The 14,512-nt window shown below is 41.9% G+C and overlaps 1 protein-coding gene across 1 annotated transcript; it reads left to right on the top strand.

Moving 5' to 3' along the window:
- The first annotated feature begins 2,967 nt into the window (after nt 1-2,967).
- Nucleotides 2,968-14,232, top strand: lrrn1 (leucine rich repeat neuronal 1). The gene is made up of 2 exons (XM_068595285.1): nt 2,968-3,361; nt 11,119-14,232. The coding sequence occupies exon 2, from the start codon at nt 11,234-11,236 to the stop codon at nt 13,385-13,387; it is 2,154 nt and encodes a 717-aa protein (XP_068451386.1). The 5' UTR covers nt 2,968-3,361; nt 11,119-11,233; the 3' UTR covers nt 13,388-14,232.
- Nucleotides 14,233-14,512: the final 280 nt, after the last annotated feature.

The following is a 14,512-nucleotide window of genomic DNA, read 5'->3' on the forward strand; positions in this document are numbered from 1 at the left end:
AGATTATTTTGGAGAGTTGTGTTGACATAATAATGCTGTTAATAAGATCAACTTAATATGATTTGTTGTCTAAAGTCAAATTCAAGTCTAGTCTAAAGTCTAATTGCTGCGTCAATGTTTTATTTCAAGTCTCCCTACAACCATACTACTGTAAACCAGATTACTTTGTTAGCTGTTGTTAACTAAAAAAAAAATCACAATTGTTCACAATTGTGGAAATTAGGAACCCTTTAAACTGTAAACAACTTAGTTTGTAAGAGTTTGAAAACTGCTAACGCATGACCGCTAAACAAAATTCTACCAATTATTAAGTAAGTGGTTATCAATTTGTGATTGGAGCAGAAAGTTAGAATTTGTCTTAACTCAGTTATTTATATATTTATCTATTTGAGCATTTTTGTGTGCTAGAAGTGAACAACAATCTCCCTCTCTATATATTTTCTGACTTCTCCATTCATTCCTACTTAAGATTTTAGAACTTGTCACATGTATATTTCATTTTAAAAAGAGCAAAGTAAAATCCTAAAACAGCTGGATTTTGTAGTTTTTAGCAAATGTTACTCAAACGGGAGAAAATGTGTGTTTTGTTGGTGACTGTTTTCTTCCATGAATACACACGAGTGTTTGTAGGAATGACTCAATATTAACAACACTTACACAGACAACACCTCTTTGTGGAGAGAGACAGAGAGAGAGAGAGAGAGAGAGAGAGAGAGAGAGAGAGAGAGAGAGAGAGAGAGAGAGATATTGTGCTTAAAAACAGAGAATAAAACTATCGTGCATTTGCACTGAGTTCAGTTCTCCCTCTGCCGCCCTGTATGGCAACACTGCCACAGGTGAGCGACTGTATGTGCGCTGTCCATGGTGCTGAACCAGCTGCCAAGACAGTGTGGAAGGAGAATAATACTTTCCTCAAATGCAGACCTGTGGAGGTCTTGAAATCATAAAACCTAGACCCCTGTTTACTAATATGTCACTCTTAATCATTGGGAAAATCTCTGTTTCGAGCTTGATGTAAAAGCACTGTTGAGTGTATCTCTTCTGATTAGATATTGCTTGATATGCTCGAGGCTCTGTGTCTGTGGGGGTCTGAGAGTTTGTGTGCAGCCTTGTGGCTCTGACGGGGCCAGAGCGAGCCATCTGTCTATATCTGTCTCTCTCGCGATGGATGAGGACCAGAGACAAGGTGTACAGAAAAGAGTTTTACTCCCCACCGTCCTCCTCACCTCACCAAGGGCGGTTTTGAAGTCGACCGTACGTGTACATCCTGGTTGACAGCTTTGACTGTGTGAAAATTAACCCAACAAAACACTCCATGCGGCGCACGGTGTGGTCTGCACACATGGTAATTGCCATTTGGCATATGTGTCAGTTAAAAAGAAAGACAAAAGTCGTGAGCATAAGAGCATACATATAGGAAAATATGTCTCAGCATTTTCAAAGGTCTCAGATCTACAATATGCGTGAAATTGGTACGCAAATTGAGGATTTGCCGTCTACCGTTCGAGATAAAATCTTCAAGATTTAAAAAACACGCAGTTCTGTCATGTGAAGGAGTGCATTACGATGGTGACGCTTCAAAGTGAAGGACACTTGTGGGACAAATTGATTTCATAAGAACAGTGAATGCAGCTTTCCAACATGGGCTCAAAAGCAGGCGTTCACTGCAAAGACGTGTTTTCCACTCTAAAAAAAATTCGAGCAAGAATTTCCACCACTTCTGCTCAAACCCAAGACTTTTTAAAAAGGGAGGTTCGATGGGAGGTGGATGTGAAGGGAGGATTAGAGGCTGTGGACTGGAGCACAGATGTTCATTGGGGGTCTCTACTTCAAGCCCTTCACGTCTAATTTTTCCTTTGCTGCAGTTGCTATGCACTTTGGGATACGGCAACAGGGGCAGCACTTTCGGCAGCTGCAAGTACTATACTGCCAACCATCGGGTTCATAATCTCCACGTCTCAACGCAACTGTGAGCAAATGGATTCTTCAAATAGCGCTAATGCTCTACGGATGTCATAATACATGGTCGCACAAATGCTAACGGTGCCAGGTTGCTTTTCATCCTGAGCTCCAGTTTAATGTAATCCTTATTCAGCTGAATTTATACTCAAAGGTCACTGCATGATATTGCCAACCTTAATGGCCTGTGCCTATTTCTTGTGTGTGTTCACATGTATGCCATTTCATGATGGCATTTCCCTTTTAGTTCAACTGCCAGCTCAAGAAAGACGGACTCTTCTATCAAATGGGAACATGTCATCATGTTATACACATTTCCTCGTAATTTATCCGGACAATTTTCAGAATAATAATTTCTGCCTTGTGATGGACTGGCGACTTGTCCAGGGTGTACCAGGCCTCGGCCCCTTGACAGCTGGGATCAGCGCCCCGCGACCCTAATGAGGATAAGTGGTTCAGATAATGGATGGATGGATGTTTATAATCTCTTTTGGAGATTTTGAAATCTTCACTAGAATTCAAAAGCAAGTTTGGCAGCGTGTTGGAGGCTTGGTCAAACCAATGCACGTGCACTTTAGGCATCAAATAAGAGAAAATGTCGGTTGTAGCTTTGTGGAAACGGCATAAGGAGGTGATTCTGAAATCTGCTTTCCCCCCCTCAATTTTACAACAAGATTCCAGGAGAACTAAATAATAGGAATGATTAAAACAATGTATCTAACACAAAGATCACAGAAGTCTTGTTTATGATGTTTTCCTGACATAAAGTGTATACTTAAGGTTCGTGTAAAGAGGAGGAGGGCTTTTTTTTTCTTCTTTTTTTTGTTGTTGCAGCAATGCCATGTACCACCCCCAGTCTCCCCACCCACACATCCCCCTTCCCCCTCTCGCCCCATGCCCCGCCGCCCTCTCCTGCCTTTGTTCTCATCACAACAAGCCCGGAGCAGATGGTGCTCTGCTTTGCTTGGCCGACAGTGACAGACAGGCGCTCCCAGCCAATAACCTGCTGGGGAATCAGCTGACTGCTCTGGACAGCGCCAGGTGTTTTTTTTCTTCTTCCCTTTATCATTTATCCTTCTCCATCCGTTGGAGGAGCAGGCAGGCAGTCAGTCAGACGGCACAGCGGAGGAATATCGGGCGACAAAACAGCGGTGAGTTGCAGCAGGTCGGATATCTCCGCTCAAGACCGCACCATGCCTCTCTCCGAGGCGCCTTGTGACTGATCGGATACGCGGAGCGACACATTGCCAGCTGAGCCCCCCCTGCAAGGAGACAGGAATATGTGTTCTTACTCTGTTTGAGAACGCCGTGCACTTGGCACAACAGCATCGATCATATTTGTCGCGTATGTCTGGATAACAAGACGCGTGCGCCGGGAACGTCGGACCGGAATGCCAACAAGGTGAGAGACCCATCAGGAAACCAAAGGCATGGTTTCCCACTGTCTGTTAGTTTCTTTTAAAAGCTGCCTTTATTTGGTGTGTGGTTTCTTTTCAACTGTAACACACTTTGTGGACATGTTCCCATGTATTACACGTTTCCCTGCGAGGGTGATGAGTTGGGATACATATGAGGATGCAGACACACTCAAGGGCAAGACCAGTTTTTATTTTGTTTTTCCTGAATTGACCACTTGAAGGCTGTGAAATCCGTTCTGATTTCACAGAAGACCGCTGGGACCCGTTTGATCCCCAAACGCATCAAAACCGTTTCAATGCGTCAAAACGCATTCCACGGGAAACAAACTTTGATCTCGTTGCGGTACAGACATGCAGCGGGAGTTGCGTGCGCGACGTCGTGCGAAATGTGTGATTTGCATATTAATGCAAAAGTGTGTCGGCAGATGTCTCGAGCCCTCCGTGCCGCTACGAGCAGGGAAAAAAAAAAAAAAAACTCTCCGAGTTCTTGAGACAGACACAAGGCCCCTCTGTAGATGCCGCGGTGAGAATGGGGCTGCGTTGGCAGGGGGTCTATTGTGGCTCTCCGACGCTGCAGCTGTTGCGCTTTTGTGACGGGAGACTGCTGACTTGCATCACTCAACTTCAGGCAAGAGGGGACCCACTGTGGAAAGGTCAGGATGAGAAAGGGATTTGTTATTAATGTGCATTTTTTTTTTCTTTTTGTGTTGTTGTTGTTGTTTTTTGCTTGCCCTGCTCAGTGTCTGCCCACTGGAATGTATTTATGACCTCCTTTAACAACAAAAGTGCTGAGAGTCCTCTTTCCTCTTTGGACCTCATGGGTCAAATAAAATGCCTCACAGTATAACGAACAGGAGAGAGAAACGGCTTCGGCCTCAGTGTGTGCTGCTGTTTCTCATATCAAGACTTTCTTGAGTTTTGCATTCAGCCGAAACCCCTGGTCTTTAATTTTCTCAAACTTCGTCTTGGTTGGTGCTGCACTAAGCACATCTGTCAGCGAGCAGCTGACTAGAGAATGACTCTTTAAAAGTGAATGAACAAGAACGAGCAGATCAGCTGATTTATTTTTTTCTCCTTCTATTCCACCAAGAGGGTATCCTGCCTCACATAGACAAAGCAGGCCTAGACACACACACACACACACACACACACACACACACACACACACACACACACACACACACACACACACACACGGCATGCACACACTCAATGCCTATTTTCTTTTAAACTTGATCCTGACGATTTAGTACTACAATAGGGTGTGTGTTACAGGCAGGTGTCTGTCTGTGTGTGTGTGTGTGTGTGTGTGTGTGTGTGTGTGTCTGGGTGGGGGTGGAGGGGTTGTTAGGACACAGCAGGGCTCAGGGGGGGGTTTACCCCCACCATCCCCAACATTTAGGTCCCGAGGGTATAAGGCATAGCGTGGAGGGGGCGGTGGGTTATTGAGCTCGGGCCTTGCACCATTATTCCTATAGAAGAAGGGCTGAGGCATTAACCCTTTGTCCTCTGGGGGCTTCCAGACAGACACAGCTCAGCTCACCCTGCTGTTATGACATATTTCAGAGTTAAACCTGTGCTTCACACACCTTTGGCTCTGGGGAACGGGGGTTTGTGTGTGTGTGTATTTGTGTGTGTGGTTGGACTGCTGGAGCCCCCCCACCCTCCATGGACTTTAACACCCAGGCAGGTGACGGGAGTGAATCAGGCCTGCAACGCAACTCTCAAGGACATTTACCTTACAAACCATTAAAATGCAATGAATACCTAAATAAACTTAGTTTGCATGTAAATATTACATCTGTATTGGCAGTATGAACCTGAAAGGCCAGCAAGACAAACCTAGTTAAGGGAGAACGGAGGCTCCATTTATGGAAAGCCAATAAGAGGACGTAGCTGGAGATTAGGTAGAAGAGGCGTTTGGCCATTTATTGTTGCTGGTTGGTGGTCCTTTCTGGTGGTTCAATCCCCAACTCCTCCAGCCCACAAGTGTCCTTGAACAAGACACTGAAGTGCTCCCCCAATCTATGTTGTTTTAATTTAAATGCACAAAGCCTTGGTTGTGAAAAAAACTGCTCTACCCATTCCCATTTAATCTGGTTCAGTTTCACCCTTGTTTTAGGCACAAACAAACAATAAAAAACTCATGTTATGGCCCTCGCCGTTCAAAGTTAATGGCTTAACAATGAAATTTATGACGAATAACTTAAATTTTGTTGTTGTGTTATTTTGCGCTTAAAAGCCGTCTGTCTTTGAAGATCCTTCAGGAGTGATAGCAGGTTGCACTCCTGTGCTTTGAGTACATTTACACTGCAGGTAGACGATCTCATCCTAAAATCTTCCCAGTGGTTGTTCCACCAAGGCGTCGTGGTAAAACTCTGTTTATATGCTTTCCTGGTTGAAACCAGCAGCTGTAAGAGGCTGTAATATGAAGGTTTCTTTATTCCTTCTGGTGTTTAGATGGATACCGATTAAGAAATAAGAGACAGTTAAGTTTTCACTTCATATATCCGGTGTGTTTTCACTTCACATACCTTTTTTTACCTAATTTAGCCTTCTTGTCACAGCAACAGTCCGTCTCTTTTCTCTGTATTCTCCTTTGTTGAGCCGTCACTCAGATTCTGTCATCTAATTCAGGGTTGTTGTTTTTTTATCACCTCCATTTTGCTCAATTTGTTACAAGTTGTGTTTATGTCGGGGGTTGTTTATCTCACTTGCTCTAACCTGCAGTTTGTTTTCACAGATTTATGTTTTTATCATTTTTTCCTTTTTAAAAAAAAAATGTGTTCAGACGAGTAGACTGAAGCTGGAAGGCAAACCAGGGTCAGTCGAGTTATACAGGCGTCTCACGAGGGAGCACTAATGCAAGACTCTTGTTATCCAGTTGAAATCACAGCTTCATTTTCTCATGAGCCTCTCAGTTCTTATCGCGTTCAAGAGAGGATTTCCTTGACGATGAGCCTGAGTGTCTCAGACTGACATGGAGAAATATTAGACTTATACATTCAATCAGAGTTAAAGGAACATCTACCATCCCTCACATATAAATGGATTATTATTCAAAGTTTGATACGTAGAAGAACATGATGACTGTCCTCTCATTAGTACTCATTACAGACGTGTTTTCTACAGTTCATAAAAAACTTTATGTTGAATCCCTCTCCTTCTGGTAAAGATGGTGACCATTATTATACACTGGCACAATGGCACGTTATTACGCTCTCGGTAAAATGAGGCTGTTGTACTGACAAGTACTGTATCACCAACCTGTTTGGATATTTTTAGGCCATGTCTTGATAAAGTGACACCTTTTGAACTTCTGCCAGGGTGCCAATTAACAAGCTGGATCCCGACAAGTGACAGTTTCTCATGTGGACACGACAGGAATCAGGCATGCGACAAAAGTGGGCAGTTACATGGCTGCCAGGTTTGTTCAGGGCGACGATCCGTGTGTATGTGTGATCACGTTAACTTTAACTTTAACCATTCATTCCATCAAAGGTTTCCCAGCTAAGGCCTAAAATAATAATTATATATATATATATATATATATATATATATATATATATATATATATATATATATATATATATATATATATATATATATATATATTAAATCTACTATCTTGAAATAAAACTTTGCCTTTTGACTCTAATTTAGGGGAAAACATGGTCTCCTGACAGCGTTGTGTATGCAGCACCTGCAGCCGTGAAACACCATGCCATTCCACACTAGCTTTAGACAATATGTGGTGATTATTCAGTACTAAATACTCTCTACATCATCAAGACAAAATGTTGACTTGTGTGCGAATAGTACCCCACAATGGCACACTCAAAGATCGTCTGCCCTGTTTTTGTGTCACCGTCGACATCATCCAGTGTGATACTTCGCAAGGGTTGCATATATTAACCAATGGATTTTCAATTGAAACACAATGGAGCTGTTGGTGTTTATTTCAAGTATCCCATTCACAAGTTCAAAGGTGGCCGTGGTGACAACCTCTGGGTTGTTTCCTGTTTCCTGCCTTTGGTGTTGTGTCGAGTGTTTTTCCACCTGCTGTGTGTTTTAAGCTCTCCTGTTGCTCTGGGACACCGATCACAATGGACCTGTGAAGCCCGTGTCAGGATGTCCCAGACAGCTTTTAGTTGCTCAAATCAACCAGTATCAAGAGGATGTTGACACAAGTCTTTTTAAGTTCTCATAGGTACATCAGAGCAGCATTCTTTGTTGCTTGTTTTTTATTTTTAAATTTCAGATAACCTATTTTTCATTTTGAAAAGTGTGTCATAATTTGTCTGTTAAGTATTAAATGGGATCAGAAACTTCTTAATCTTACACTGCACTTAAGGGGAGCACAGACAAAGCTGTTAGCATTTACCGAATGGGGAGAATCTAAGATTAACCTCATTTGTGGTAAATAGTGTGCTGCAGGAATGAGTCCTAAAACATGGAAATGAGTTGGCACTTTGACACTTCCGTGTCCCTCGTCCCAAAGTCAATGGGTTTTTGGTTAGATGCCTGAAATACAGTCCGTGGTTAACACAAGCTTAAGAGATTTTAATGTTTTGATCTACGATACAAGTGAATACCTCTCTGGGGAATATTAAAGCTTGTACGTGTCCTAGAAAAGATCGTTTCTGCCTTTAGCTCAATTGAAGGTGAAGTCACATGACGGTGGTGTAGTTGGTTTAGCCTAGCGTTAGCTTTTTTTCTTAAGTAAAGTAACATAAACTTGTGTTTGCCACAGAGATTGTTTTTCGTAATAATCCAAACCCCAATGGAAAACCCATGTTTTTGTTCAGAGAATCTGATGCTAACTTCCAGGTTGGCCTATAAAAATATGTCATCCCCACAGCACTTTATTGATGAAGATTGTGAGAGCAGAACATTTTGCATTTATATATCTGACTTACAATCTTAATCCATTGTATATTTTTAAAGCCAATTGAACCAACAATGTAAGAAAAATACCAAAGGGGCTCAATTTCATTTGTTGTTATGTTTATATTTTCAATTAAAACAACCCTTTTGTATAATATATAGTGTATTATCAACAAATAGTATATTTATTCAATTCTGTTAATTATTTTTCTTCCTTTTTGTTTGACTTTAGCTAAAAAATAGGTCAAATATCATCAATCAAAATGCATTAACTTTATTATTCTTTATCATTCTTACTTTGAAAATATTTCCAGAAACTTCCTGTGTGGGTTATTTTAATGGGTTAGCTGTGGTGCATTGACAGAAAAAATTACACCAATGTTGAAACTTTTTTGTCAACACTTTAACAAAATTCAATTATTTTATTTCTATTATTTTGTGATGGGAGAGAATATTTAGTCATTGATAAAAATGACAAACAAGCACATAAGAATGTATTTAATTAATGAGATTACCAATGAATTAACCCTCCATCTCTATGCTTTATGTGTCTCAGATTGCACTGATATGTTGCTTTTAATTAAAGTGCTAAGTGACCTGTTTCTCTCCTCTGGGTTTGAATCGAGTACATCGCCACAAGCTAATCTCCACTTCAGTATCTCCATCCACTAATCCTGACTGGCACAGCAATCGTCACAATATACAGTGCTTTAGCTTAAAGACAAGATACTGTGTTATCCCTGTTTCACCCATGCGCCGCCCCGTCCCATAGGGAATCTCCAATATAGGAGGAGCAGAAACATCTTCCTGCCTCCCTGGTGCTGTTGCCAGGCAGTTTGCATTCAGATGAATTAGTCAGCTCTCTTGTTTGAAAGCCTCTTAAGTGCTATCTTCTTAAGCTGGCGTTGACCATAAAGCTGTGTGGTGGAGAAGGCTGTGGTACTGCGGTGCGGCCGTATGGCGCTGCACAGGGTGGGTTGCCTCCTTAAGTAAATATACCTAATTGATTATTGGGATCTCTGTGGCTATAGGACACTGCAAGTGCACAGGCTTGTTAAAGACGTGCTGGCAACCTAATCCTATTAATAAACAATGGCGAGGGATACTATGTCTACATACAGTATTTGCATGTGAACAGAATTATTGACTGACTGAGACCCACATCTCATGTAAAGAGATGAAAGGCATGGGCTACTCTGAATCCTCCCAGCAGGACTGAGGGTGAGGCACTCTAAGGGGGTTTGAGCACAGTGGTTTAAGCTAAATGCTAACATCAGCATGCTAAAATGTTATTAATGACGATGCCGACATGCTGATGTTTAGCGGGTATAATGTTTACCATGTTCACCAGCTTAGTTTAGTATGTAAGCATGCCAATGTTAGCACGAAAAACAAAGTACAGCTAAGGGTGATGGCAATGTTAATAGTTTTGCCGATATTGGTAATAATCCAAAGAGGACAAGGTAAGATTTTGACCTGATAATAAGGGGGGATTCCAGACAGATCTTCATATTATCAAAATGTTTTAAAATGGTCATAGGCACTATGGTGGCTGCAGTGGTTAACTGTCCAACCTAATAAAGAAAACATAACTCGAAATTCAAGTACACAAAGAGAACCCTCTCAAAATACACATCAATCCCGAAGCGTGGTAGTGCACAGACAATAATACACCCAAGGTATACAAGAACATTTTTTGAATATACAAAAATAGTTGCAAGTTACATGAAAGGAAACATTCAAATAGCCAGGAATGTCTTGACAAAATTCCATGGTAATCCATCCAATAGTTGTTGAGATATTCTGGATCAAAGGTGTGGACTGCCAACCCCTGTGCAAAAAAATATATGACTGTAATGTCCAAGTATTTATAGACAATGAGAGTCATTGAGTGTCCTTTGTTTTCCAGAATGCATGTTTTATCTTCCTAGTCACTCGAGTAAGTGTGGGAAACAGATGCTCATACCTCTCAGGAACTAGACCAGAGTATCTCGTCCTGACTCAGCCCTCTCCTGAAATACCGCTTTGTAGTCACAAGTATTATAGTTAGAGAATGCTGCTCAAAGTTTTGACAATTTTCCTTCTGTACCCAATCATCCCAGAAAAGATTTTAGGCCTGCTGAAAACTTCTTTTTCATGTTTGTCCTAAATTCAGGATGCTGAAGACGTTGCATTAAAAATGAAGACGTCTTTTTTCTTTGCTTTCTCTGAGGCATGGCACATACAAATTTCTCATTGTGTTTAATGATGTTCGGGGAAGCTAATGATCAAGTCCTTATGGGCCTGTTGGATAGATGAAAGCCCTCAATGGAATTTGATTTGTTTCCAAGTCGTTCAGAGTAGTGTTTTGTGCAGGCATTGTAATGAGCTGAACTTGCATTTTCTCAAAACTGTTGATGTTGCACATAACTCAGTCTCCGAAGGATAGTGGAGAAGCAATTGTTGTTCTTAGTCAGTGTGTTGTCTTACGTTATTGCTTAATTTACAAGAAACATGAAAGATTATGTTATAATCCAGTAATTGTTACATACAGAAATACTAAGAGTCCCCACTCATGCTATCTGCTCTGAAAGGCTGGACTTAGACTCAGTCAGGCTTTGAGTTAAATGGTAAAGGGCACTTAATAGTTTGATGAGATATTTCATGCAAAATCACACAAATGTCAAACTGAAGATGACACAAGAGGAACAGTAAGGAGACCTCCAAAGTTCTAAGGATTTATTCTCCAGAAACCATGACTGTCTGTACAGAATTTAAAGGCAATCCATCCAAACTTGACTACGTATTTTATACACTAGTCATTACAAACACACTTTCTGTATAATGACATATATGTTTTGTCTTTCTTTTCCAGATTACTCCGGATCTTGAGGTAAAATTCTACCCTCTGCTTCAACCGCCTACTGGACTGAAAGAGCTAATCAGCAGAAAGTCTGGTTCATCTGCCCCTCCTCCTGTCATACCCCAGCATGGCTAGACGGAGATTAGACTGCTTGCTTCTCGGCCAGGTGTTTGCTGGCTTGATGCTGGTATCAATAGGACTATCCTACGTCCAGAGCAATGAGTGCCCCCAGCTATGTGTATGTGAGATCCGGCCTTGGTTTACCCCCCAGTCCACTTACAGAGAAGCCATCACTGTGGACTGCAATGATCTTCGCTTAACACGTATCCCGGGAAACCTCTCCAGTGACACTCAGGTTCTCCTCCTACAAAGCAACTACATTGCCAGGACCAATGACGAGCTGGAGCAGCTCTTCAACCTCACTGAGCTGGATTTGTCCCAGAACAATTTCAGTAGTATTCGAGATGTTGGCCTTTTCAATATGTCCCAGCTCACCACGCTTCATCTGGAGGAGAACCAGGTCACGGAAATGCCAGATTACTGTTTGCAGGACCTCAGCAACCTGCAGGAGCTCTACATCAATCACAATCAGATCAACACGATCTCTGCCAATGCCTTCTCTGGGCTCCACAACCTGCTCAGGCTTCACCTCAACTCAAACAAAATTAAAACCATCAGCAGCCAGTGGTTTGAATCCACGCCCAACCTAGAGATTCTCATGATTGGGGAGAACCCTATTGTTGGAATAATGGACTTTAATTTCAAGCCACTGGGCAATCTTAGAAGTTTGGTTTTGGCTGGGATGGATTTGACAGACGTCCCTGGAAATGCCTTTGTGGGACTTGACAATCTTGAAAGCCTCTCTTTCTATGACAATAAGCTGGTCCGAGTTCCCCAGAGAGCCCTGCAGAAACTACCGAACCTCAAGTTCTTGGATTTGAACAAAAACCCAGTGCACAAGATTCAGGAAGGAGATTTCAAGAACATGCTGAGACTAAAGGAGTTGGGTATAAACAACATGGGAGAGCTGGTTTCTGTTGACCGGTACGCGCTGGACAATCTTCCTGAGCTCACAAAGCTGGAGGCTACAAACAATCCCAAGTTCTCTTATATCAACCGCCAGGCCTTTCGGGATGTCCCAGCCTTGGAGAGTCTAATGCTGAACAACAACGCCCTGAATGCCCTCTATCAGTCCACGGTGGACTCTCTCCCAAACTTGCGGGAGATCAGCATCCACAGCAATCCTCTGCGCTGTGATTGTGTCATTCAGTGGATGAGCTCCAACAAAACCACCGTCCGTTTCATGGAGCCGCTGTCCATGTTTTGTGCCATGCCAACAGAAGTAAGGGGTTTGCATGTGCGGGAGGTGCTGCAGAATACTTTAGCAAACCAGTGCCTGCCCCTGATTTCCCATGATACTTTCCCGAGCCACCTCAACCTTGACATTGGCATGACTTTGGACTTGGACTGCAGAGCCATGTCCCAGCCTGAGCCTGAAATCTACTGGGTGACACCAATGGGGAACAAGGTAATGATGGACACCCTATCTGACAAGTACAGCCTCAGCAATGAAGGGACATTGAGAATTTCTCATATTCAAGTTGAAGACTCTGGCAGATACACCTGTGTGGCCCAGAATTCAGAGGGAGCTGACACAAGAGTGACAGCTATACGGGTGAACGGCACTCTGTTAGACAGCACTCAGCTAATGAAGATCTACGTCAAACAAACAGAAGCTCACTCTATCCTTGTCTCCTGGAAAATAAATTCCAATGTAATGACCTCTAACCTCAAGTGGTCTTCTGCCACCATGAAAATAGACAACCCACATATTACTTACACTGCCAGGGTACCCGTTGATGTCCACGAGTACAACCTTACGCATTTACAACCAGCAACTGAGTACGAAGTGTGCCTCTCCGTCTCCAACATCCACCAACAAACACAGAGGTCGTGCGTGAATGTGACGACGAAGCAGGCAGCCTTCGCTGTGGAAATATCTGACCAGGGGACTAACACGGCTCTGGCGGCAGTCATGGGAACGATGCTTGCCATCATCAGTCTGGCCTCTCTGGGAGTGTACATTGCCAAGAGGTGGAAGAGGAAAAACTATCACCATTCTCTGAAAAAATACATGCAGAAAACCTCGTCAATACCGCTAAACGAGTTGTACCCTCCTCTTATCAACTTGTGGGAGGCAGACAGTGAGAAGGAGAAAGAGGGCTCAACCGAGACCAAAACCAGTCAGGTGGACACCACACGCAGCTATTACATGTGGTGAGAGCTGCTACCCAAGTGGGAGACACAGAGACATGTTTCTTTCAGGAGCACAAATATACATACTTGCTTTTTTGTGTAATTGAACTAAGTCATTTTTTTCTTTCATGTTTCCTATTCGTTTTCTCCGGTTCTCTGAGACTTGCTCTTTAAAGCGACCGACGAATCGAGATCTTCACATCTTTAGTTTAGCATATTGCCTTTTTACCTCTCGCTCATTTTGACACACAATATGGCAGCTTTGTTTAGCTTCCTGGACTTAGTAGTCACTGTGCTTTATTTTTAGTACTTAATGAACACAGCATGAGCATTGTCACAGATTCAGCATACGCAAGCAACGGGAAAGCTGAAATCCAACCTGTTATTGACATGTTTCTATGGCAGAACTGTTAGATACTGCCTATTTCTTTCTCTTGTAAAACAGATTCACTGTTGACTGTTGTGCACTGAAATATATATACTAATTTGTCTATCAACTCAAATATAAGCTGACAAAGTATGTTTAGACTTGATATACTGTCTATTGAATAATGTTAGCAATTCCTCTGTAATGTTGTATCAGCGATGACTTAATTTACTTTTTGTACATTAAATAATTATAATAACATAAAAAATATGTTTGATTTAGACTTTAAGTTTGCAGGTCAGCTACTGTAAACCAGCAATAGAAATATGAATGTTATGAACTAGGTCAATAGATGTAAGGCTTTTTCAATTTCTTAAATATTTCTTTTCTTATTTTGCTAGATTGTGTTTACAATCACTGGTTTTGTTGTGGTTTACGCACACAAACATGTTGTTTATTGGGGAGCAAGTTAAATAAAATCTTCTTTCCTCGTATTTTCTAAACCATGATTTTAACACCAATTTGTCATTTCTACATAAAGAAAGTATATACTGTATATTCAATAAATATGCTTTGGATAAACAGACATTTAGAGGTTGAAAGTAAAGCTTTGAAAGCTTTGAATTGTTGTTGCAGGGAAAAAACATCATCTCATATTGATTGTCTTAATTTCAGTGTGATGAGCGTAGCTGTAGGCGTTTGGTTACAACCTTACTGTAGATAAGGAGAGAATGGAAGACGCAGACTGCAGTGTGCTTGCCGATGCAAAAGCAATTATCAAAT

This window comes from Clinocottus analis, unplaced genomic scaffold (genome assembly GCF_023055335.1).
Source record: "Clinocottus analis isolate CAN_PGR_092001 unplaced genomic scaffold, fCliAna1.0.p SCAF_3, whole genome shotgun sequence".
NCBI classification, from domain to species: domain Eukaryota; kingdom Metazoa; phylum Chordata; class Actinopteri; order Perciformes; family Cottidae; genus Clinocottus; species Clinocottus analis.

Bases quoted from the DNA above. Each gene is read 5' to 3' on its own strand.
- lrrn1 (XM_068595285.1), top strand. From the start codon at position 11,234: ATGGCTAGACGGAGATTAGACTGCTTGCTTCTCGGCCAGGTGTTTGCT.